This window comes from Erpetoichthys calabaricus, chromosome 11, assembly GCF_900747795.2.
Source record: "Erpetoichthys calabaricus chromosome 11, fErpCal1.3, whole genome shotgun sequence".
Lineage (NCBI taxonomy): Eukaryota > Metazoa > Chordata > Cladistia > Polypteriformes > Polypteridae > Erpetoichthys > Erpetoichthys calabaricus.
In genome coordinates, this window is record NC_041404.2 from 14,434,359 (window position 1) to 14,460,247 (window position 25,889).

A 25,889-nucleotide genomic window follows, 5' to 3' on the forward strand; every position below is an offset into this window, starting at 1 on the left:
TCTACAATGAAAGAATGAAGTGATGTGGGAAAATGAAAACACCAGATAACAATGAAATGAAAAATGAAAATGGAAACACCAGATAAAATTTAGACTGCAGGAAACAAAAAACATGCAGCTACTGATGCTCTGCAGGACTGACCTTGACAATTCAGTTTTACCATCTTTTAAAACTATTATCACAGGAATCCTACATGATTGTGCTCCTTCCATAATCAGCGTCATCTTGGACTCTCACCTTTTTTAAATATACCAATGGTACAGCACTGGTTGGGTCTTTAAAAATACTTTATGAAATAGGAAAGAGGTGCTCAGAGTTTTAAGTAAGAAAGAGACGGTAGTCCCCTCTTCTCCGCTAAACTGGTCAGCAAAGCACCTCTATAAATATCTGGGAATCCATATTGATTGTCACTGGAGATTTATTGATTGAATTTAACTGAAGTGAAGTAATTTCAACAGGTATTCTTATGCAATTTGAATGACTTCAGTATTGCATGTTTTATTTTATGTATATGCATTGCAAAAGTCATATCATAAAAAGCTCAATCAAATCTTGAACTATCCTACTTATAATCTTCCTATTTATTCTGTTCTCAAGAGTTAGTATCCTGCAATGCAGAATAACAATTTGTGAGATATGGTGTCTCACCCCCCCCCCCCCCCCCCCCCCCCATATTCAGCCTCTTACTGTAAAATATCAACCAGATTATATGAAATGTTCATGCATATTGCATGTATTATAAGTGAGGGGTTCTCTCAGGCCTGTAAGTAAATGATTATTCCCTTTTGTCTGTTGTTTTCTATATGCAGTTTAAATGGCCAAATATATTTAGTATTATGGGATAATACATTTTCTCTTGACTTTGGACAGCAATTGAACACATGCCCTGGAGCTGCAGGAACCCAGTACTAACTAGTGTGCCACTCACACATGTTTACTGCAGCTTATCTGCCTGGCCTAATAATAAAAGATCAAAGCAAATGGCTATGCTATAACTTAATGATGGATGCATTACAATCTTCCAGCACTGCCATTGAATAGAGGAACTTTGGTTTCACGTGCTTCTTTAATCTTATTATAATAATAGCCAGAACCTGTACAGGTGGGTGTACTCGCAAGACGTCAATAAAGAAAAGAAGGAGGAGAAGAAGTGTCCCTGAAGAGTATTAAACTTATTGTCGTTAACAGAAACTCATTTACAGTAGTCGGTAGGCTTTCATTCACATTTGCTAGGGTGAGTGCACTTTCTTTGACCAAAGGATCAGCTGCCATGAACTGGTTCACCTGTGACAGGTGTGGTGCATCAGGGGCCCTTACTGCCCTGCTCCTCTACCTGGCAGCATGGTGTGCAGTTGCAGAAAAGATTTTTCATCAGCGAAATCACTCCGACATCCAGGATCTGCCAGCACGACAAGCGAAGGTAATCCTGGAGCCCCAATCTGCAGAGGTAAGTTGCAAACTCAAGGACACCTTAATTTGGTCAATATAAAAGAAGTGGGATCACAAGAAATCTGCAAGAGAGTCACATATGTTTTTTCATTGCAAAAAATGCATGAATTAATTCTTCTGTTCTATGAATAAAATACATATTCATAGTCAATGCATGTTACAAAGTATACTGTATTCATTCATGGTAGTCCAAACATTTTAAAATCCTTTTAACCACTTTCTCGTTAGTAATCTCAAATAAGGGGCACCAGTGTGGTCTTGCAGTTCTGCTACATTTGGAAAGTTTGCAGAAATAGAGGACTTGCTTTTACACATAGAACACATTGATTGACAGATTTCTTTTGCACACTCTACTAACTATGCAAAATTATTGACAATTTTAGAAAAACACAATGGTGTGGTGACTAGTTAGTGCTTCTTCCTCACAGCACTAGTGAGTTGGGTTCAACTCCCAGCCTAGACTATGAAACATTTACATGTGCTTTCCATATCGTCATGCTGTGGATGTCTCAAGAGTCAGTTCCTGCCTTTTGCCTGATGCTGCTGGCATAGCTCTCTGGGATGCTGTAATGGAAACAATGACTTCATAAAATGAAACAAGGTTAACTAGCTCCACTTTGTGCCAGCCTCTAATTCTCTTTGGAGGCTGATAAACATAGCTTTGTAGTTTCAGAATTAAATGTTTGGCGCCATGGTGCTTTTCAGTGTTCATGAGATCTGACTGTAGTACAATAACTAGAAATTGCACACACAATGGAAATAAAACAATTTATCAGCCTTTAGGTAGCAGCTGTTCATACACGGACTGCATAGAGTCTTGTCCACTGGTGGCATCTGCCTTTTTCTCATTGCCGCCAAGACAGTCTCTGGCTTCCTGTACTAAGACTGCAGGTTCAAACATTGGCAGTTAAACAGGGCAGGCAGACAGAAAAGAAGACCGTTCTGTAGTAATAATCGAAAGGCCAACAGACAAGCAGAAGGCTGCACAACTCAGTTCTTTCAATTTTTCATTCAGCACCCTCTTTTACAAGTGAGTGACTGAGGTATAATTTTATAATCAATATGAGATGGAAATATTATAAATGGCAATATTAAAATGAGTATGTGTGCAATGTAAAGTTCTTAAATATAAAGGAGAAAAGTAACCTGAAAAGTGAAACAGAATAGAGAGCGGTGTAAACAGTTCGGCTGAAGAAGAAAATTAATTATACTGTAGAAGCATATTTGTAAATTTTAAAACATTAAAAGAAATGTAAATTAAAAATGAGAAACTGATTAAAAATATCAACCATGGATCAGTGAAGCCTGATGCCACACATACTGTATGTTGTAGTCCTAGTTCTCTATGTCATGTATGGGATGCCTCTCCTTAATATCATAACCATACACGCTCACTGTTTGTGTTTTTCCAGAATATTTGATTTTTTCTTTGTTTTAAAAAAGTGCTTGTTTTTAATTAAACAGTTTAAATGAACATAAGGATTACTTGACTCCCTCATTGCATTCAACTGGAAACAATTCTGGGGTTTGTCAGGGGTGTGTTCTTGCACCTTCTCTGTTCAATGCTTGCATGGACTGGGTGTTGGGCAAGGTTGTGGGGTCCAGCAGCTGCGGAGCATCTGTTGGGGAAGAAAGATTCACTGATCTCAACTTTACTGTGATCTTCGTTGAGTCAGTGGAGTCCCTGATCGGAGCTCTCGAGAGACTGAGCAAGGAATCTGAAAGTCTGAGCTTGCAACCTCATTGAGAGGTTTGCTTACCTCAGCAGTGACTCTTCCTATAAAGTCAGTAAGACCGATGGGGACAGCATGGGGTATCATGAGGTCATTGGAAAGGGGTGTGTGGCGCTCCCGATATCCCTGCAAAAGAACGAAGGTCCAACTCTTTAGAGTCCTGGTGCTTCCTGTCTTGCTATATGGTTACGAGACATGGACGCTATCCAGTGACCTGAGATGAACACTGGACTCCTTCGGTGCTGTGTTTCTTTGGAGAATCCTTGGGTACAGCTGGTTTGATTTTGTGTCGAATGAGCGGTTGCTCATGGAGTCCCAAATGAGGCATATTACCTGCATTGTGAAGGAGCATCAGTTACGGCACTACGGCCATGTGTCATGATTCCCTGTGGGTGATCTGGCTTGCAGGCCAAGGGGACACCCATCTGGCTGCAACAGATTGATGGTCATTTCCAGAGGGTGGGACTGGACCACATATCTCCCTGGGGGGTTGCCAACTGGGATCCCCAGCTGTTTTGTCGTGTGGGGGGTGTGGCAACACAGTGTACCAGTGCATTGCTTCACAACCTGACCTCACCTAATTGTATTATTAGTAGAAATTAGATACTATTAAGCTAGGTTTATGTTGAGGGAAACTTTTCAGAATTAGGTTGACAATGTTGCACCTCAGGAATTAGTGCTGGGCCTGCCGCTCTTTTTAATATACAGTACATAAATGATTTGGAAAAGAATATAATCAATAAGCTGGTTAAGTCTGCAGATGATACTTAACTTTGTGCAAGGGTAGATAATGTAGAATTGGTTAATTTGTTACAGAAGAACTTGGATAGCATACAGGCTTGAACAGATACGTGGCAGATGAAATCTACATATAAAGCACAAAATATGTGTGTGTGTACATATATATATATATTGTGAAGCCAAACCCGACACAGACAGGCAGGACACCAATTGTCACACATCACACAGTTTATTTACAGAGTGTTGTCTTCCATAGCACACAAACCACAGAGCATAACACAGGCGTGTGTGGATGTGTGTGTGTGTGTCACAGTATGAAATAGCTTCCCATCCAGTTGTTCAAAACACAAAAAAATATCTGTTCTGAAATTGACTAAACTGGTTATTTAATGGATGCAAAATGGATGGATGTTTAAAATCTGAACACAAGTGTTGAGCAGTTTTTTAAATTAATTTTATTTACAGTTTCAGGCCATATGCTACTGTATATAGAAATAGAAATCAAAAACAACACAGATACTGTAAATGTACAGCTCCGTGAATTGGCCTATATTGTGCCTTGACTATTTTTATGCTAGGGCCAGAATCACTTAAACTAGAGAATATCCAGTTTTCTTAGTGAAGAAGTCCTGCTTTTTTCACTGCAGGTTCAAGAAGAGCTTGTGCAGCATGCCAGCCTCAGCATAGGGCAAGCACACACAGACGTATATGTATAGATGCCAATTAGCCAGATATGAATGACTTTGAGATGTTGGGGGATCCCTTATGGGCAAAAGGAGAACATCCCTACTCCACAGAGACAGGGACATTGATGGGTATTGATGACAGATCCCTAGAGTTACCAGGTAAGGGTGATGAACATTGCGCTGCTCATCTTCTATTCCATTATTTGTTGGGCCTGATATTGCAGAACGTCTATTCCAAAATAAATATTAACAACAAATTCTCAAATTACTTGGGTTATTTTCTTAATTGTGCTGTCACTGATGTAGAAAAAATACAATTATTTGTCCCTGATTGACGTGGTTCTCAAAATATAATATGGTTGACTTTCCCGGAAATTCCATATCATAAATAAACATAAAAGGCAAGCATTGTGTAAATAGGCAGTATGATGAAGTGGTTAAAGTTGCTACTGACACTGTGTGACCATAAGCAAGTCACTTAGCTTGCCCATGCTCCAATTGGAAAAGCAAAAGAAATGTAACCAATTGCATCTCAGATTTTGTAAGCCGCCTTGGATAAACGCATCAGCGAAAACATAAATGTCGGTTAAAAGTGAAAACCCAACACTAGCACTCTGGCAGTGACAATCAGTCTGCTTGCACAAAATCTAACACAGTGTACAAACCTGGCTCGCCTCCAGAGACTCCATACATCAAGAGCAATATCAGGTGTTTGCTAGGAGCATCAAATTCCAAGCGATAAAGAGGTAATTCACACATGTCAAACTTTAACTCTGCTTTACCTTTTTCTGTCAGCTGCATTATCTGCTGGATATACTAGTAGTGGTTTTCTTTCTTTCTACACAGGACTTCCTAAAAAAATATGGCTACATAAATCCTGTTAATTGGACAGAGATGGCTTCTGCTACATCCACTGTTGCTGAATACTCAGACCCAGCCCCTAAAGATGTGTCTGCACTGATTTCTGAAGGGCAGTCCCAGTCTAGGTTTGGGAAGGATATGGATGAGGACCCTTCACTCAGCCCAGAGTATATTAACTCCTTAAAGAGCTTTCAGCAAGCCAATGGTATTCCCATTACTGGAATTCTAGATGAAGCCACCAAGGAGGCCATGAACAAACCCCGCTGTGGTGTTCCCGATCTGAAAGTTGACTCCAACAGCATAGTGAATGGCACTGAAGACCCTAAAAATGAGACCACTGCCTCCCCAGAAGCTGATTCAGGTGGACTTAAACGTCCCAAAAGATTTCTTGACAGGATGGTGGAGCACACCAGGAAAAAAAGGGGCAATCTGGATGTGTTGGGCTCTAGCAGTAACGGCAACCTAGGCTTCAGCAAGCCAAAGCTGAAATGGCGTCTCTTGAGTGAGGGATACAGCTTACAGTTGAGCATCAGTCAACAGAGGAGCATTCTTAGCACTGCCTTCCGCATTTGGAGTGAAGTTATACCACTGCAGTTTGAGGAAGACAATACATCCCCCTATTCTGACATTGACATCAAACTTGGATTTGGCACTGGTAAGTCAAAGAAGCCAGAAGTGGGTTTCACATAAGGCAGTCACGCATGGGCTGGGAATTGACGATAGAGAGGACCCAGAACCCTGCTGCTTGTTGTCAGGTTATCTATTATTATAATTAGAGGATAATAGGAGTGTCTTGGATTTTCTCCAGTGGAAACAATTACATTTACTAGCAAACAAGAGGCAAGGTGTCAGTAACTTTATGTTTATGAGCACTCCTAGATGTTTCTTCAGCCTGTTGTGTTCCTTTTGTAATATGTGTGATTGTTCTGGCTTCTGAAATATTTTATTTGTTCCTTTTTATTGTTACTTGCATTAATTCTATAGGTGAGTAGTTCTTCTTTAGTGTTATGCCTAATAGGAATGCTGATGAGGCCTAATTAAAGATTCTACAGTAAATGTTCTGTAGCAATGCATCCTCTCAGCAATCTCACAGGAGCTATCCCAAAAGGAGTCTGCCCCTACATTTACTCTGGGCAATCCCCATCCACTCTCCTCTCCTCCATTGGTGGTAGTCGTCTTCCTAAATTTGCTAAGCTAGTTAATATCAATACTTGTCTATGTAGTGAGAAGTCAAGCAAAATGACACCTTTTATTGGCTAACTAAAAAGATTACAATATGCAAGCTTTCGAGGCAACTCAGGCCCCTTCTTCAGGCAAGATGTAATCTTGTCAAGATACTTGTCTATATAATAGTGCAGACTCACATTTGACACAGTGGGTGTGCAATTTATGAATGGATGTTTTGGATGAAGACCAGCTTTATAGTTTTGCCAGCCACCACTGAGGCACACAATCTGCCAATTCAAGAGATAAATGTGGAGTAACAATCACATGCGTATTTCTTGTACTTAAGAAATTATCTTGCATACCTCAGTAGATTGGGCAAAATGTGCTTCAAATGTTCCACACTTTCTCAACCACTGTCCCAGCCCTAAAGTTACCCTTGTCTCTACAAGTGTAGTAGTGCCCTGCTCAAAGGTATTAGATTCAGTGATGACCTGTCCTCTTCTACTGTAGTCATATAGAAAACAGAACAGTCATTGGGAGCGTCATGATGGGATTATATTCTACCACAACAGCAGTTCTCTGTACTTTGATGAATGTGATAAAAATCAAGAATTATAGGAGCCCACAGCAAGCTATTAATAATTTTTAAGTCCTATTGGATAAAATCCATCCATTTATTTTAGGACCTCCATTTTTTTGTGGAAGGGTTTCGGGATGGCCATATGCTAACATTGTTATGTAGACCCACAGATATGTTCACCACCCCAACTCTTGTTTTCTTATCCTTTCACTCACTTGGCCTGGAAGGAGACACGGCCCACAGATGCAATACATTTGCACATGGGATTAATGAATCCATTCTGCATCTAGAACTGACTGCTATTGTGCTTCTTCACTTCTCCTATTAGAGGATGTCTTCTCGTCATTCACTTATACCTCAGGAGGAAGGATAGAGCAAATATTACATACAACCAAGGGAAGTCTGTGGTATAATTTTATTCAGTAATTATAGTCTTGAACATTCTTAAATATTCTTAAGTTGCCCAAAAGCAAATGCAAATTAAAAGGTAAATGTTTTTGGCAAATCAGTGATACAAACTGGTTATTTCAGGAGCTGTCATAGATGACACTAGCTGTCCCACCAAAATGTATGTGGCATTTAATCTCTTAAGGTTACATTTCTGCAGCATATGACACCAGTCTTCGTCTTACTTCTTTACTCATGTGGAAGGTCCAGAAGATACCCATTTAACCATTGAAATGGCTGACTATAAAGTTCTGATTCCTTCTGTCTATACTAACACTTCCACTTCAATGTGGTTAGACAAGCTGCTTTTACAGAGGTCTCAAGTTAACGTACAGTTTAAACAGTTATAATCATATACAACATGTCTATAATTTTTAACAATCTAAAGAATATGAAATGCAATGAAATCACCTTCCTTTACAACCACTTTTTCTGTTGTATATATTCATTCTGGCTACAGTAGAGACAATGCAGAAATTAGCCGTGGATGGGACAGCAATCCATCACAGAACACAATCATTTTCATATCCTCACTAACTCATAGAGGACCAGTGACTAAAGTACCACATTATCTACATATATCTCTGTATTTTGGATGTTGGAGGAGATGTGCATGCCTGAAAATATACAAACTTCAAACAGATAGCTAATTTACTTTAAAATACTCCTTTAAATGCAAGCTTTTTACTATTTTTCTTCTAATCCCTTACATGAAATGAGCAAAGACTTGTGTTCTCCATGATGAAATAGGCAGGACAGATCCAATTCAATTCAAGATTATTGTTCCAAGAGGGAATCTTCATTTGACAGCAGATTCTTTTAGAGAGACCAAGATATCACATTAAAAACATCATTAAGTCAGTTTAATGTCTGATATCTTGTCTTCAGGTTGATATATGCTACATACCTATAAATGGTACTCACAGATGTTTTCTGTCTCACAGGAAGACACTTGGGTTGTTCCCAGCTCTTTGATGGATCTGGACTGGAATTTGCTCATGCTTGGTACCTAGGTGACATCCATTTTGATGATGATGATCATTTTGTTGGGACAAACAGTGACCAGGGCATCAGCCTGTTAAAGGTGAGAGTGGAGGATTTTCTGAACTGCCTTGCTTGTTTGTTTATTTTTGCTTAATCTCTTTCCACCATTCTGCTGCTTAAAAGGTCAAGCTCAGGTAGGGGAACTCTCTTATTCTTGTGGAAACAAACAAAGTCAACCACAGTATCTGCCTTTGTTCTACAGCAGAGTTTTATGAAAAGTATACTGTAGAAATATATCCATTCATTTTCTTTAATTTCTATTATTTTGACTTCCACGTTTCAGTAAAATGCACATTAAAAAGATCTATTTCTTAAGCTACTTCAATCCTGTATAGTGTCAGACAGAGAATAGATGCCTACCAGCAGCAAGGCAAGAACCAGAAACTTGACAAGATGCAACACACCCAAATTCACAGACCCATTTTATAGATATCATTCAACTTAACCTGCAAGTCTTTATGATCACTTAAATGAAGAGAGAAAATGCAGATTCCACACAAATAGTGAGCAGATCATGATCCAAACATAACACTATGACAGCGGTTCTCAATCTGTGGGGCGCACCCCACTAGGGGGAGCGAATGTTGCCATATGTGCCATAATTTGTCTATTCGTAGGGAAATTTTAAAGTGTATCGGCAGCAAAAAAATATAGGAATAAATTTTATTAGGGTTTCAAAAAAATGTTAGGGGGGCGCGATTAAAACTGTTATGAAAACTCGGGTCACAAATGCTTAAAGGTTGAGAAACGCTGCACTATGAGACAGTAGCACTAACCGCCATTCTACTCCACTATGAAGAGACTTGGATTCTTCGCAGTCAGGTTAAGTGGTTTGCTTACTTTTATCCAGTCCTAAATCTATACATATGTGCCTAAAATCAGACTTTAATGCAAAGAAACAGCAGCTTTTAAAAACTAGAGTGAGAGGCATGGTCTACACTGTCCTGTGGGCTAGAAGGCCTTCAATATGCAGCTAGTATGCTTTTTCATACTTGTGGTACCTGGCTGGGGTTCATGCCCGGCAGGGATGCCCAGGAGGACCGGAGGAGGGCTTGTGCTTCCTCCAGAACACGAGGGGGCATCCGCCCTGGTTGCTTTGGGGGCCACGGGTACAGAGCTTGGAAGCTCTACCCTGTAGTGGCCCATGGTCACCACCAGGGGGCGTCCCAATGCCTTGGGAGCCCTGGATCTCAGCACTTCCGGAAGTGCTGGGTTGAAGAGGATTGGGGACACCCGGAGGACTTCCGGATACACCGCCAGAGCTTCCGCCACACAGGGGTGTGGCCACAGAAGCTCATTGAGATGCTCCTGGAGTCCATCCGGCGTGGATAAAAGGGGCCGCCTCCCTCCAGTCAGTGGCAAGAGTTGGGTGGAAGTGAACGAAGCTTGGTGGAGAGGAGTGGAGGCGGACCAGAGACTGTGAGAAGGCATTGTGTTGTGGCCAAGGACTTGAGGGGTGATTGGTGCTGTGGCACTGGGTTTGTGCACTTCAACTACTGTAAATATGTACAATAAACGTGTGTGTGGTGAAATCAACATGTCTACCTGTCTGTGTCCGGGCTGTTCCCCACATACTGTATATAATAGGTCAGTTTTTTACAGTTGAGATTTCCTCTTATTGTCTAAAGACATTGGAGAAGCTAAACTAAATTATGAGAATAGGGTACTGACACTTACCATGAGACATTTTCAACTGGTGCATGAAAGTAGAATTTTTGTGACCCTACCATAATGCACAGCCATACACCCAATGGTCTAATAACAGTCCTCCCACCACTGACATACACAATGTCTAAGGCTGTTTAATATACACCTGTACTGTATGTAGAGTACACAGGTAGGACCTGTAATTAATTGAAAACATATTCAGAGTGCACATTAATTTTTATCATACACTCGGGTCATGTGGTGTTTGCAACAACACACTATCAGCACATGCTCACAACCTACCTACATATAGAATTACCCAATAAAACACTTACTTTAATGTACCATTTAAAGCCAAAGGTGGATAACATGCTGCCATGTTATTTTTATTTTTAGAGAAATCCTTTACATAACATTATATCCTTAAAATCATATAAAGCAGTTTTGGGCCAGAGGTCATTCCAGCAACACTTAGGGAACAGGAAGAACCAGCCCTGGATAGGACACTAGCCTATTGTAGGGTCCACAGACACAAACAGACTGGACCAATTCAGAGTTGCCTTTTAACATAATCACCACACCTTTGGGCATGTGGGCAGAAAACCAGAGTATCTGAAAGAAAATCCATGTAGACTAAGGGAGAATGTAAAAGCTAAATACAGGTAACATCCAGGCACTGTATTCAAACCTAAGATGCATTACACTACACTACACTATGATGCCACTGAAAATGATACTTAATTAGTTTATGTCTAATAAAAGGTTTATTAACATTAATATTTGCCATTTTGACAGAGGCCTACACATTCCTGAAAGTAGAGTTTTGGGTTCTGTGCAATATTTTGAAATACCTGGCTATATTGTCTCTGGGTGAATTGTTTGAAATATCCACTTCAGATATAATAGGCAACTGTCTTGAACTGTCTCTTCATTTATAAGTAACCTTCTCAAGGCAAAATGATGGCGTTATATCCCATTCCAGAGTTGCTTTTCTGAGAACATTACAGGTATCTTTTTTAAATTGCATTACCATAAATCTGAAAGGTCCAGACAGACCTGTTAAAGGTTCTCTTATTATACTGAGCTGGTGGCATTTTCTGATCATCAAATAATCAAGTGCACTTGACTTTTTTTAGCTTCTTAATTATAAGGAACTACCAAGGGTGTACTTATTTTTCATATATAGCTTCTGTTTGAAGGCTTTTTTGTTTGTTTTAATAAAAAGCAATACAATGACTTAATAAGGTTTAGATTATTATTAGTTATTCCCTAATGTAAAAACATTGGAATTAAAAGTGGGGGTACTTCACTATTCAAATGATTATAAAGCACTGGCGTGCATTAGTGGGAATGTACACCATCACAATAAATTGAACTGAACAAATTTCAAAATTGTTAAGTCTGGTTATTTCCATGTTTTAGTAAGACTAAATCAATTAAATAATCATTGTATGGAAAACTTAACTCCATTGAATTCATTTTCCAAACCCACTGACCCCATTACATGTGTTGATTTATATCTCTACTTGCCAGCACTGGAGATATTGTGTCAACTGAAAGCAACAGCACATGATGTGCAAAAGCTTTCATTGGAAGGAATTTAGTTTTATTCCACACAGTCAGTGTTAATCTGTATGAAGTATGCCTGGGCCCTTAAACCATCCATCCATCCATCCATATTCTTAACTGTATTTTTAAGCTCTAAGTTGCAAAGATCCACAGTGCACATGGTAGAATCCTTCTCAGAATAGGGTGCTAGTCCATTACAAGAGAAAAGCGACTAGGCTGATTCCAGGGCTACAGAGGATGAATTATGAGGAACAATTAAAAGAGCTGAGCATTTTCAGTCTAAGCATAAGAAGATTAAGAGGACACTTGAGTTAAGTGTTTAATATTACATCCATGTATCACATACATCCAATACCAGCTGGATCTCAAGAAGTATGTGTTGAAACTGTAAACTATCTCATCAGTTAAAGTCTTGTCTTTTTTGATCCAGTCAAAGACAATGCTGAAAGGGCCTTCACAGACACCTGTATGAAAGCACAAAGATGAAATGAGCAGAAAGTCTAACTAAAAATACAAGGAATGGTTGATGTTTTCTTAGAAGAATTATGTGGATAGGACTGGTGAGCTTTGTTGGGCCGAATGGTCTGTTCCCATCTAGATTGTTCTAATGTTTTAGTGTTCTAAGACACGTACCCTACCACACTCATTAATTTCCAATTAAAAATCACCTAACATCACATTTCTGGGATGAAGGAGGAAACTGGAAAAGTTCCTTACAGACCTGGAGAAAGCCCATTTTGGGAGCTGAACAAAGAACTATGAAACAGGAACGCTACCTACTACATCTCCATGCTCCAATCCCAAAGCCTGCACCCCTGGTCTGGATTAAGTGGATTAGAATATCACCATGCTGTCCATATGAAAATGTATGTCTCTACATGATAAAAGGCACGTAAAGAGCTCCAAGTTCTGTTTAACCACAAAATTTATTATATTAACATATTAGCTAAACACTGTATTAAAATGCTTACCGAAATGAGCTCCGAAAAGACTACGCACTTAGATATCTCACCAGAAATTATGGAGCTGTATATATTGAGATGGCTGGTTAAAAAGGCAAAATTTAATGTAGGTTTTTGACAATGGAAATACTGGCTCACAATTTTGGGGTAAAAAATTAATGTCTGCTTCAGAATGTCATTTCAGATCAAGGACTAACCAAAAGATTCTAATAGTGAGGATAAGTAATGCTCTCTGTTCAGAGCTGTTGAGATATTTTACAAAAAGCAGTGACCAGCATTGTGTCAAGTTATTATTTTCTTCTTTCCTGGTAGGTGGCAGTGCATGAAATCGGACATGCTTTGGGCTTGCCGCACAACTACCGCACTGAGTCTATAATGCAGCCCAATTACATTCCACAAAACAATAATGCAGAACTGAACAGACAAGACAGGAAGGACATCCAGGCCCTGTATGGTAAGTGCTCCAGGTATGCTGCTAAACTGTGCTGAACTGTGGTATCTTTATGAGGATTTGACCTTGAAAGCTCATTTCACTGTGAAAGGATAAGTGCATCCAAAAAGTACCTGGGGAAGCTCAATGGTGCGGTTGTTCAAATCCCACAAACCCAGCCACTGTCTGTGATGAGTCTGTATATTCTCCACATGGCTGCAATGGATTTTTCTTTTGGTACTCCAGTGTTCCTCACACTGCATGTAGACATTCAGGTTGGGATGTCTTGAACTCTAAACTGAGATGGTATGAGTAGAAGTGTGCATGATTGAGAGTTCCCTGTGATGGACTGGCTCTACATTGAGGCTTGGTTCCTTCCCTGCTGCCGGCTTAGGATCTGGCTACTACAACCCTGGACTGGATTAAGCTGGTTCATGAATGGATTAATGTATCTGGATATAAATGTATTGAGAACACCATACTATGCTATAAATAGTTAACAGAGACCTTATTCCCCTAGCCGTGAAATTTTTGTGGCAGTGTTCACTGGTAAAAGAAAAGTATTAAAAGTATGGCATATTTTTTGGGAATTCCCCTTGTTTAAACCTTACTAGAATAAACATTTGGCTTATTTATCACATAGTTTTGGAATGATAACAGTTTGTAACTCTCTAACAGCACTATTCAGAGCAGCACCCATTTCTGCTTACTGAATTATCTATTGTGATAACTTGCACAGCACTTCCAGCATGGCATCTTATCTTGTGCAGCTGGAATCTTGACACTGAACCACTCATCAAAACTAATGTGAAAACAATGTCCTGTTTATTTATGATCAGAAAAAAAAACAAATTGGCTTTACAAAGCACTGTCCAAAATGTCTGTAAACTCTGGCAGACTTTTATTTGCCTGCTACTTTTTGTCAGGTCATTAAATAAATATTAGTTAGGTAAGGAGAGGCCTCAGGGTTAAAGTGGTGTTTTTCTTGTGGCAGGGTTCTAGGATGACCCTATTTTTCCTTTCCAGCTCTTTATTATGAATGCCCCAAATCCTATCTATAGCACTGTGCATGTTTACTCTTACTCTTACTGCCACTGTCAGGGTTGACTGGTACTGTATTTCAATTCTTCCCCCTTTCTTTCACATTTATAACCCCACTCATTTAGATTGAGTACCAGAATAGATAAGACAGATAGTTACACTTTTTATTTATACGCAGATTAATTTAAGATTTTAAAGTGAATTTTAAAGTCACTACAAAGCGGGAAATCATCAGGCCCTGATGGTTACCCCGTAGAATTTTATAAGAAATTCTCCACTCAGCTAGCTCCCCTCTTATTGGCAACATTTACAGAAGCTAGAGACAACCAAATACTACCTCAAACATTTCGACAAGCATTAATAACCGTCTTTCCTAAACAAAATAAGGACTTGTTACAATGTGCATCATACAGACCAATTTCACTCCTGAATAATGATGTTAAGATACTCTCAAAAATCCTAGCTAGAAGGATGGAGAAAGTGCTGCCCTCGGTAATATCACAAGATCAAACTGGATTTATTAAAGGCCGACACCTATCTTCAAATCTCCGACGCTTGTTTAATGTTATATATTCACCAGCAAAATCAAACACCCCAGAGATATTACTATCATTAGACGCAGAAAAAGCATTTGATATGATTGAATGGAATTACCTTTTCACTGCATTGGAGAAATTTGGATTTGGCCCGAATATTTGTGCTTGGATCAAACTACTGTATACCAATCCAGAAGCTTCAGTTTGTATTAATAACATTTGCTCAGACTACTTTAAACTAGAACGTGGTACCAGACAAGGATGTCCCTTGTCGCCACTGTTGTTTGCAATCGCTATTGAACCACTGGCGGTTCACTGCCGAAATTCTTATCAGATAAAGGGGATTGTCAGAGAAGGACTGGAACAGAAAATTTCTCTATATGCAGATGATATGGTCTTATATATATCAGACCCAGAAAACACTGTCCCCGCTGTTTTAACAGCACTAACAGAATTTCAAAAGATATCTGGTCTTAGAATTAATCTGAATAAAAGTATACTCTTTCCAGTGAATACACAAGCATATAATATTAGATTAGACACCCTACCTTTTACCATAGCAGATCAGTTTAAATACCTAGGGGTAAATATCACAAGTAAACATAAAGCTCTTTATCAACAAAATTTTGGCGTCTGTATGGAAAAAATTAAGCAAGACTTGCATAGATGGTCAACCCTTCATCTCACTCTAGCCGGAAGAATTAACATTGTTAAGATGAATATCCTTCCTAAACTTCTCTTTTTATTTCAAAACATTCCAATATATATCAATAGTACTAGGGTGTTGTACCGTGTTAGCCATTATGAATGTAGAGAAAAGCCAAGCAAAATGACACCTTTTATTGGCTAACTAGAAAGATTACAATATGCAAGCTTTCGAGGCAACTCAGGCCCCTTCTTCAGGCAAGATGTAATATTATAATATTACAATATATATCAATAAATCGTTTTTTAAACAGTTAGATTCAATAATAACCTCATTCATTTGGAACTCAAAACACTCACGTATCCGAAGAGCAACCCTACAAAGACCTCGGGCAGAAGGTGGCATGGCTTTACCTAATTTTCAGTTTTATTACTGGGCAGCAAACATACAAGCCATAAAAACCTGGACACAAATAAATGAACATACACAGGCTTGGTCCGCAATAGAAGTAAAATCCTGTAGTACTTCTTTATATTCCCTGCTCTGCTCTCCAATAAATGAAAGTTATCGCAAATATACTAATAACCCAATTGTGCTTTACTCACTCAGAATATGGAACCAAATTAGAAAGCATTTTAAGATGGAAAATCTTTTATCAGTGGCACCTCTGCAAGAGAACCACCTCTTTCAACCTCCATCCATCCATTTTCCAACCCGCTGAATCCGAACACAGGGTCACGGGGGTCCGCTGGAGCCAATCCCAGCCAACACAGGGCACAAGGCAGGGAACCAATCCTGGGCCGGGTGCCAACCCACCGCAGGACACACACAAACACACCCACACACCAAGCACACACTAGGGCCAATTTAGAATCGCCAATCCACCTAACCTGCATGTCTTTGGACTGTGGGAGGAAACCGGAGCGCCCGGAGGAAACCCACGCAGACACGGGGAGAACATGCAAACTCCACGCAGGGAGGACCCGGGAAGCGAACCCAGGTCCCCAGATCTCCCAACTGCGAGGCAGCAGCGCTACCCACCGCGCCACCGTGCCGCCCCCTCTTTCAACCTTCACAAGTATATCCAGTTTTTAATACCTGGAAAAGATTTGGGATTAAAATGCTCAGAGATCTTTATATAGACAACATATTTACATCTTTTGAACAATTACGTTCAAAATTCAACCTCCCAGCTACACATTTCTTTTACTATCTTCAAATTAGAAATTTTGTTAAACAAGATTTTTTATTGTGCCAAAACTATAAGCAGAGTAAAATGAGTGCTAATAAAATCATACAAACAGATTAATAAGCAGTTTGTCTTGTTTGCTTAGGCTACTAGGTGGCTCACTGTTTCAGTATGTTGATTTGTCTCTGATCCAACGTAATCCAGAAATGGCCCTTGGAGGAAATGCTAGAGACACACAAAATGGTTATCTGCATGTATAGAGCACAGACACTGAGCCTCTGTAAGGCTAAGGTATTGATGTACCTCCTGAATCAATGGGATGTTGTAATTCAGGGACTCCCCTAGTTCATTCCACTCCTGTTTAGGCATAACTCAGTCCCCACTCCATCTCTTGCCAGATTGTCCTTTAATCTCTGCTACCTGTATTCCCCTGGGCTATCTTCCTGGAAGGGGAAGGGGTGTGGATGCTTCCACAACTTATTCTGCTTTCAGAGGCTCGTTAAATTCTACTTTTAATGTCACAGATAGAATTTCAAAACAGCAGCATCACTCTCAGTGGAGTGCAGGTTATAGCAAAGCACTCTCATGTAATCATTTACAAACAAATCGATGCAGAGCCTTCAACCCCCTACCAGAAAATGCCCAACCCAGAGAAGCATTTAACAAAACTTCTCTGATCTTTGTCGTCGACTGAGAGGAACGCACAAGTCCAAATGAAATGCTGGAATGTCAACCGGGTCACCCCGGTTACCAAAATAATAATAGGTACACAATGGCACAAAAAGCAACAAAGCTGTAGTTTTTGTGATAAGGCTCTGAAGAGCGGTCAGGCTTCAAGATAGAACTCCGTACCCAAATTAGATGCCTGCTTCTGGGAGTGCCCTCCTCTTATAGTCCATAGACCCAAAAGGGTTGAAGTCAGTTACTCTCATTGGGCTCCTTCTCAAAGCTGAGGGTGGAAAAAGAGACACGACAGTCAACAATCACAACCCCTCGTGTCCCAGAGTGGTAGTGCTTACCTCTGACAAGCCCAGAAGATGACACTCTGATGTACGTGAATGACACCTAACAGGTTTATAGATGTGACCATACAAAAACTGACTTATCCAACTGCTCCCTAAATATTAATTTTTTTTAAATAAACTTATGGCTCAGACATTATTAACCTACTATATGCAAGATTTTACTCTCCATTATGGGTGGTAATGTAGAGTGTCTACAGTACTTCATTAAATCTTTATTTTAGTGCTGACAGCCTATATAGAACAGTTTTTGAGTCATGTCATGAGTTGTATTGTTCCCCTTGGCTCCTAGTGAATTTAATTGCAGTTTTATAATTTCTGCTGTACTGATTGATGCACTGCCTTCAGGAATCTGCACACAGAAGTCATTTAAACTCCGCAGACAGCAGGCCAAGGTGGAAATATTTCTCTCTGGATAATTGATTTTAATTCTGTACAGCTCTGTTATCCAGCTCTACCATTTCTTGTATTTTTAGTTAGACTTTCTCCTGATTTGTTCTTTGTACTTTCATGCAGGTGTCTGTGAAGGCCCTTTCAGCACTGTCTTTGACTGGATCAAAAGAGACAAGACTTCAACTGGTGACATAGTTTACCGTTTCAACACCTACTTCTTCAGATCCAGCTGGTACTGGATGTATGAGAATAAAAATAACAGGACCCGCTATGGAGATCCCATCCCCATCACCAGTGGCTGGAAGGGAATTCCCAGTGCCGATATTGATGCATTCGTTCACGTTTGGACTTGGAATAAAGATGCCCAGTATTTTTTCAAAGGTAAAACAAGCATGTGTGCATTTTGGTTTTATACTTTTAAAATGTGTTCTCCTATTAAGTGTCATCAAAATTTCATATCCAGTGTCACAAAGCATCCATCCATCCATCCCAGAGCACATTCTGGCAGAAATGGCCCTGTTCTTCGCAGAGTACACTCAAGCAAACACAAATTCTAGATGACACTGGGGCCAATTGGCTTATATTAAATAAGTGCCAGGCTTGACTTGCAGTGCCTCCTCTGTCCAGCCCACCTCACCTCATCCTTTTTAATTTTTTGATGCTGTTCATGTTGCACAGTCCAACAAGCTTGATTTTCCTGGCTGTCACTCCAAACAAAAGATTTGTTTTAATGGGTTAGTAAGGGCAATTGCCTTGTTTTGTGCAGCCTATGTAAATAATTACTTTCCAAATGCCCACCTACCATTTAAACTGTGTAAATGAACCCCTGATTCACATTGTCAAGGAGTTACACCATGGTTGTTTATGAATCCCTCAACCCTCCATATCCAATGTTCTCCATTCACTTAGCACTGTATGTGCATTTGAACTGTATACTTTACATATTCCATTTTTCATCTTTCTTTCTAATAGTCTGGGTATTATATGCACCCAGTGATACAAAAGCAACTTGAAGAAATGGTTCAATCTGCTTGAAATTCAGCATGACAAATCAACATGACAAGGTATACAAAATTGTGGATTTCACGACTATTATGCAGGTTGCGGGGCTGTGGCATAGTGGTTAGTTATGCTGTCTCACAGCTTCACAGGTTTGGGCTTGAATCCTGGCTAGTTCTTGACCCAGTATATCAGTTATCCACCCGCACCTCAGAAATATTTGTTTTTTTGTGATTCTAAATTGGATGTGTGAGCGAGTGTAAATTGGTTCCAGACTTATACCCAACGCTGCCAGTCATAGCCTTTAATCCCAAGAATCCTGAACTGAACAAAGCAGAAAATATTTGGATTAATATCAGTCAAAAACAGAAGCACTAATAGAGGGCTGCAAAGCTGGGCTCACTATAAAAAGATAATAACTGGATGGGGTCTCATGATGGTGACCTCAGAATATTTAAACTGCCTGAGAAGCATGCCAAGAATGTTAATAATATGTGTTCAGTCAAATGAAAAGCTGAACTAATACCATCCATCTATCCATTTTCTAACATGCTTATACAGTTCGTGGTGGTGGTGTAGAGCCTATTCCAGCATCATTTGGCGAAACCAATATTGGACGGGGTATCAGCTCATCTCAGGGCAATCCAATTTATACACCCACAGTCATTCACAAAGGGATACTTTATAATCACTATCACAGCATACAGGTGGCCATTCAGATGGGACAGGTCAATAATGAAGGTTCTCCCATCTGCTCCCACCATCTCAGGTGGCTCTGAGGCTAAGGATCCGTGCTGGTATCCAGAAGTTTGCTGATTTGAATCCCTGTTACTGCCAAAGGGGATCCTACTCTGCTGAGCCCTTGAGCAAGGCTCTTAACTTGCAATTGCTCCAGCGGTGCTGTGCAATGGCTTACCCAGTGCTCTGACCCCAAGGGACACGCGAAAACTAACAAAATTCTTATATAAGAATTTGTATAAGGCAAAAATAAAGAATTGATATACTTTGTTAATCCCTGAGGGGAAATTACCTTTTCACATGACCTTTCGGAGTCAGAGCACAGGGCCAGCCATTGCACAGCACCCCTGGAGCAATTTTCAGGCTAAGGGTCTTGCTCTAGGGCCCAACTAAGTAAAATCACATCTGGCAACCTTCCAGAAACCAGCACAGATCTTTAGCCACAGAGCCAAAAGAATGTGGGAGGCCTTGTTGAAAGACAATACAATAGGATTGGAACATCCTACTTCAAGCCATTACAGCACCCATGTCAACGTTATCAACCTTTTATGGCATTGCAATGCTTGGAGGGCAATGTTTCAGTCAACTGGTCAAATGACTTGTAAAAGAGAGATGCCATTCATGGTGTCCATTACTGTATCTGGCAAATTCACCTTCTTCTGTGCTGGTGTCAGTGTTGAACGTCATAGAAATGTTAAAGCTTGGCAATGGGTGTTGTCAAGCAATGAGCCCCTCTTCTCCCTTGTGAATGATTACCACAGAATTCAACAGTACAATGTGGACAACTTTCCTACATGCTATATAAATAAAATGTATTATTATTATTATTATTATTATTATTATTATTATTATTATTATTATTATTATTATTATTATTATTATTATTATTATGCTATCTGTTAGAACTACTTTGGCTTTGTAACAATATGCCCAGAAGATCTTGTCAGCAGGGACCATGTTCCACTATGATAATACCTGACAACTCATGGCAGACATTTCTTGTGAATGCCAGTGCGATGCCAGCACACTTTCTTCAACCAGCCATGTGTCTGGACCTGACTCTAACATACCTATGTGACTCCATACCACTAGGCATAGTCATGTGCATCACCAAGCATTGATGTCTTATGTGTTATCAAAATGTAGCTCAATTCCTCCCCTAATAAACTGGTACTTTGTGCTGCTTTTAGAATTATTCTTAGTCACATGTGGACTGTTCTGCATGCTGATTTTGGAAGCAAATACTTTTTTGCCACTGAATGTATCTTGAATAAAATAGTGGTTACAAAAATGTAGTCCTTTCAATGAGTTCCAAAACCTCATTTTCACTCTGGTCATTTAATTAGTGCTGAACTAAACCAAAACCAAAAGAGGCACCTGCTATTCGCTGTTTTGTTTGTAATTTAATGAATGAAATATTTATTTGTGTCTTTCAGGTACACAGTACTGGCGCTATGACCCTGACAATGATATGGCATTTACTGAAGACACACAAGGAAATCAGTACCCCAAGCTGATTGTGGATGGCTTTCCAGGAATACCCACTCCAATAGATGCTGCATTCTTTGACAAGAGAGATCGCAATATCTACTTTTTCCGAGGATCTGATGTGAGTTTTTCATCACTTTTCTGCTGTTCTTGGGCCAGGCATATTCATAGTGTCCCATTTTCTTCACAATGATTGTGGCATTATGATTTGTGTGTATTCTTCAAAAAGAGTGAGGATTAAGAACCATGGACTCAGGTTTGTGTAGGCGAATTAGAAATTCTGTACTGTTACATAGCCTACAACCTTTAACATTAAAGTGAATATTTTTTAAAGATCAGGGTGATATTGCTTCAGTATATTGCATTTGACTAAATATTGTCTCGACACAGTGATGAAATGGTTATTGCTCAATGGTCTAGGAAAGAGAGTTAAAATTTCAAGCCTGGTCAGTGTTAGTGTTGTACTGCATGCTATTTCTGTGTCAACATGAGTTCTTCTCCTACATCCTTGTATTAGTCCTGTAGAACTAAGAGTAGTTGTGTGTGCCTATGATTGTGGCCAGAAACTGATTGGCCTACAGTGCTAACCCTGGAACTGTGAAACAAGTTAAGTAATTTAAAAAAGGGATAGGAGAAATGATGAATGGACTATTAGGAAAAAATAGTAAGACTGCCCTTGAGTTAATTCTTGGTAAGCAAGAGCAACATTTATCAGAAATGTATTATCCAGTTACAAAACTCATTCCAGTAATGCAAGCACATGTGATGTCACCATGATTCATTTATACTGAAAATGGAAGTAGTATATTTTTTAAGTAACATTGCCTCATGATGAAGAAGTTAAATTTGAAACCAAAAGGTTAAAAGTTAATTTAGACTCGTTTTTTGAATCTCAGCAAGTCGCCTGCACACTGAATGTATTCTCTCTATTCTAACTATGTTGAGCGATAATGAAAATGCGACAACCTGACTTCCTCATTCCTCAGGACCTCAAAACACAAAATGGCATTGACAATACAATAAATCCTAAGGTTATCAGTTATTTCAGAAGCACAATATATATATAAATACAGTCTATCACAGTGCATACTTATAGTACACATTTGCTTACACTTACTTAGACCAGGCCAATTTAAAGTCACCAATCAACAGCAGTACTAGTCTTTGGCATATGGAAGGAAAATTTAAATGGATACAGGGATAATGCGTAAACTCTACACAGGCATTCGATTTAAACACATTGTGTTGTATTCAATCACACAAAAAGCAAAACATGGATGAAAGCAGCACATATACATCCCAAGTTATGGAGTTCACATTTTCCGATTATACAGCAGCATTTCTCAACCTTTAAGTATTTGCAACCCGAGTTTTCATAACAGTTTTAATTGCGCCCCCCTAACATTTTTTTGAAAGGAGCCCACTAATACCAATTTGTTCTTTTTTAATTAATGATATATCATAGATTCATATTTTATTATACCTACTTAACTTTTATCGACATTTATCTAACTCTGTATTTATTTTTTCTAGTATCAGAATATAGTTTAAGTTAATTTGCTATGGTTTCAATAGATGTATTTTTCATATTTTCGATTCTTGTTTTCTTTTTTTCACATTTTTACGCCCCCCTAGGGGGGCCCACCCCACAGTTTGAGAACCACTGTTATACAGGCAACTTTGGAGTGCAGCCGTTGCAATTAAAACTGACAAAAATGAGATGGGATACAAAGCATCTTTTGTGAGAAGTTCCCTTTGGAAGCATAGCTGGATAAGAACATTAGGACAGGCCAAGAAGTTAAGCCAAGCAAACAAGGAGCTGGACTGAACTCCACAACACTGCATACTCAGTTCCTCACACTTAACATACTACTACTTAAATCTGCCTTAACCATATTTTTTGTAAAGTAATCTGGAATAGTTTCATTATTAATGGAATAATGTAAGATCAAGATAAGGACTGACTTGTCAGTAATTCATCTTCCGTGAGCATGTTTATTCACACCCGCTTTTTCAAATTTAGGATTGTGTTCAACTTCAAGCCAGGAATAAATGCACAGATTACAAAACTAAACAGTAATAAAGTATGTCCTATGAATGTTTCAAAGATCACCTTTTGTGATCACAGAAAAAAATATTGCATGTTGGCAGACAAAAAGATAATTAAGTTTGTAAGGTTAATGAGCCATATCACTTGAATTGTAAATTCCACTCGAAACAGCCTCTGGGGACCACCATCAGCTCTTCCTGTTATTAAGAATACGCAGTTTAAGACTGAAGTTGTAGATAGATAGATAGATAGATAGATAGATAGATAGATAGATAGATAGATAGATAGATAGATAGATAGATAGATAGATAGATAGATAGATAGATAGATAGATAGATAGATAGATAGATAGATAGATAGATAGATAGATAGATAGATAGATAGATAGATAGATAGATAGATAGATAGATACTTTATTAATCCCAAGGGAAATTCACATACTCCAGCAGCAGCATACTGATACAAAAAACAATATTAAATTAAAGATTGATAATAATGCAGGTAAAAACAGACAATAACTTTGTATAATGTTAACGTTTACCCATTGGGGTGGAATTGAAGAGTCGCATAGTTTGGGGGAGGAACGATCTTCTCGGTCTATCAGTGGAGCAGGACAGTGACAGCAGTCTGTCGCAGAAGCTGCTCCTCTGTCTGGAGATGACACTGTTTAGTGGATGCAGTGGATTTTCCATAATTGATAGGAGCCTGCTGCAGCGCCCGTCGCTCTGCCACAGATGTCAAACTGTCCAGCTCCATGCCAACAATAGAGTCTGCCTTCCTCACCAGTTTGTCCAGGCGTGAGGCGTCTTTCTTCTTAATGCTGCCTCCCCAGCACACCACCGCATAGAAGAGGGCGCTCACCACAACCGTCTGATAGAACATCTGCAGCATCTTATTGCTTATTGTAGATGCCACTATTGTTACTCGATGGTTTTATTTTTTTCAGGTTACTGCATTTAATGTGGACACAAATCAGAAGGTTTATGGATACCCCAAAGCCATGACTGACGTCTTCCCAGCAACAACACCTGGTGACCACCCAGTCAAGAGTCTGGATGTTATTTACTTTTCCTATACAACTAATTCCATCTATTTTATAAAAGATAAGTTTTACTGGAAGGTGGTGGATGATTCAGACCGATCTCGTAATCCTTCCTATCCATACAATGGCTTGCTGAGCAGCAAAAGACTCTCAAATAATTGGTTTGATATTTGTGATGTACATCTTTCTGTCTTATTTTTGAAAAGCAGCTAAGGCAGAACGTTTGGGGTGGAAAAAACACAATAAGAAAAGTGAGAGGGAATGTCATTAGTGTCCTGAGGGTATACTTTTAGTTTTCTTTGTTGGTCTAGACCTAGACCACTGCTCATTTGAGCAGATTTATTTCCTCATCTACCAGTTTTCTTAAGCTATTTGAAAACTGCAGTCTTCATTTTAGTTTTTAGACCAAAATATGTTTTACTTTAGTCACAGTTTAAGTCAGACTGTCTGTATTCATTTTAGTCAAGACAAATTTACTAAAATCTAGTTAATTTTAGTAAATGATAACAGCTCTCCCTTTATTTTTCACATTTTTATTTTTGCTTTTTCTTTTTATTTAGTCATAAGATAATGCTACGGACTAATGCAGCCAATAGATATGCTGTTTATTTAATTGGTGACACAGCACTTTTCAGCTATGGGACAGTCTATTTGTGTGTAAGTGTGCTCTACGATGGACCGGCGTCCCAGCCAGGGTTGATTCCTGCCTTGTGCCAGAACTGAACTCTGGTCTCTCCAACCCTGTAAGGGATGAATTAGTTCAGAAATTTGAAGAAAGAATAAAAGAATATATTTTAGTTTTCAATAATATTGACAACATGGAATTATATATTTCTAGAAGAACTGTAAATATGACAATGGTGTAACTTTCTATAAAACATTTAAAATGTATCTTTTATACATGGTCATTATTTAAATGTACTATGTATGCACATTTAATTAAATTCATTTTTGTCTTTTTTGTTTTTTGTCAATGTGATTAATTAGTCCTCATCACCATTGTGTTAGCAATTTGATCGTCAAACTCAAAAAATATCTGTCATAATTTTACTCCACTAAACCCACCCTGGCATCTTCCTAGGCAATATCTGATCACTACTAGATGTTTACCACATACACTAATATATTTATACCTTTGTAAGGATTTTCAATTCTTCAATACATAGATTTTAATAGTTAACTGCATTTTTTGTATGACAGAGTACAAACATCTCTTTAAAATACAAATATCTAAAAATTAAGAATCCAATACATTTTATAAATGAAAATTAGTCTGTCATTCTCGGTTGATGACTTACTATATCATTCAGATATTTTTTACATTTTCTAGGCTCCACATTCCAAATTCTCAACTGTATCATTTGTTTCAAATAACTGAAAACTTTCTCTTGAAATGGTGTTTCTTGGATTCTATTCACACTGCATTTC

General features: G+C 39.0%; 1 protein-coding gene across 1 annotated transcript; it reads left to right on the forward strand.

Annotated features, from left to right (window-relative positions):
- Window positions 1-1,215: 1,215 nt before the first annotated feature.
- On the forward strand, window positions 1,216-24,982 carry LOC114660124 (matrix metalloproteinase-21-like). Its single transcript, XM_051933750.1, has 7 exons — window positions 1,216-1,448; window positions 5,457-6,126; window positions 8,610-8,749; window positions 13,200-13,341; window positions 18,268-18,525; window positions 21,318-21,490; window positions 24,366-24,982. Exons 1-7 carry the CDS (start codon window positions 1,272-1,274, stop codon window positions 24,672-24,674), a joined length of 1,869 nt encoding a protein of 622 aa, XP_051789710.1. The 5' UTR covers window positions 1,216-1,271; the 3' UTR covers window positions 24,675-24,982.
- The last annotated feature ends 907 nt before the right edge of the window (window positions 24,983-25,889 follow it).

Bases quoted from the DNA above. Each gene is read 5' to 3' on its own strand.
- LOC114660124 (XM_051933750.1), top strand. From the start codon at position 1,272: ATGAACTGGTTCACCTGTGACAGGTGTGGTGCATCAGGGGCCCTTACT. The intron at 1,449-5,456 runs GTAAGTTGCAAA...CTTTCTACACAG, and splicing joins TGGAGCCCCAATCTGCAGAG to GACTTCCTAAAAAAATATGG. The intron at 18,526-21,317 runs GTAAAACAAGCA...TGTGTCTTTCAG, and splicing joins TGCCCAGTATTTTTTCAAAG to GTACACAGTACTGGCGCTAT.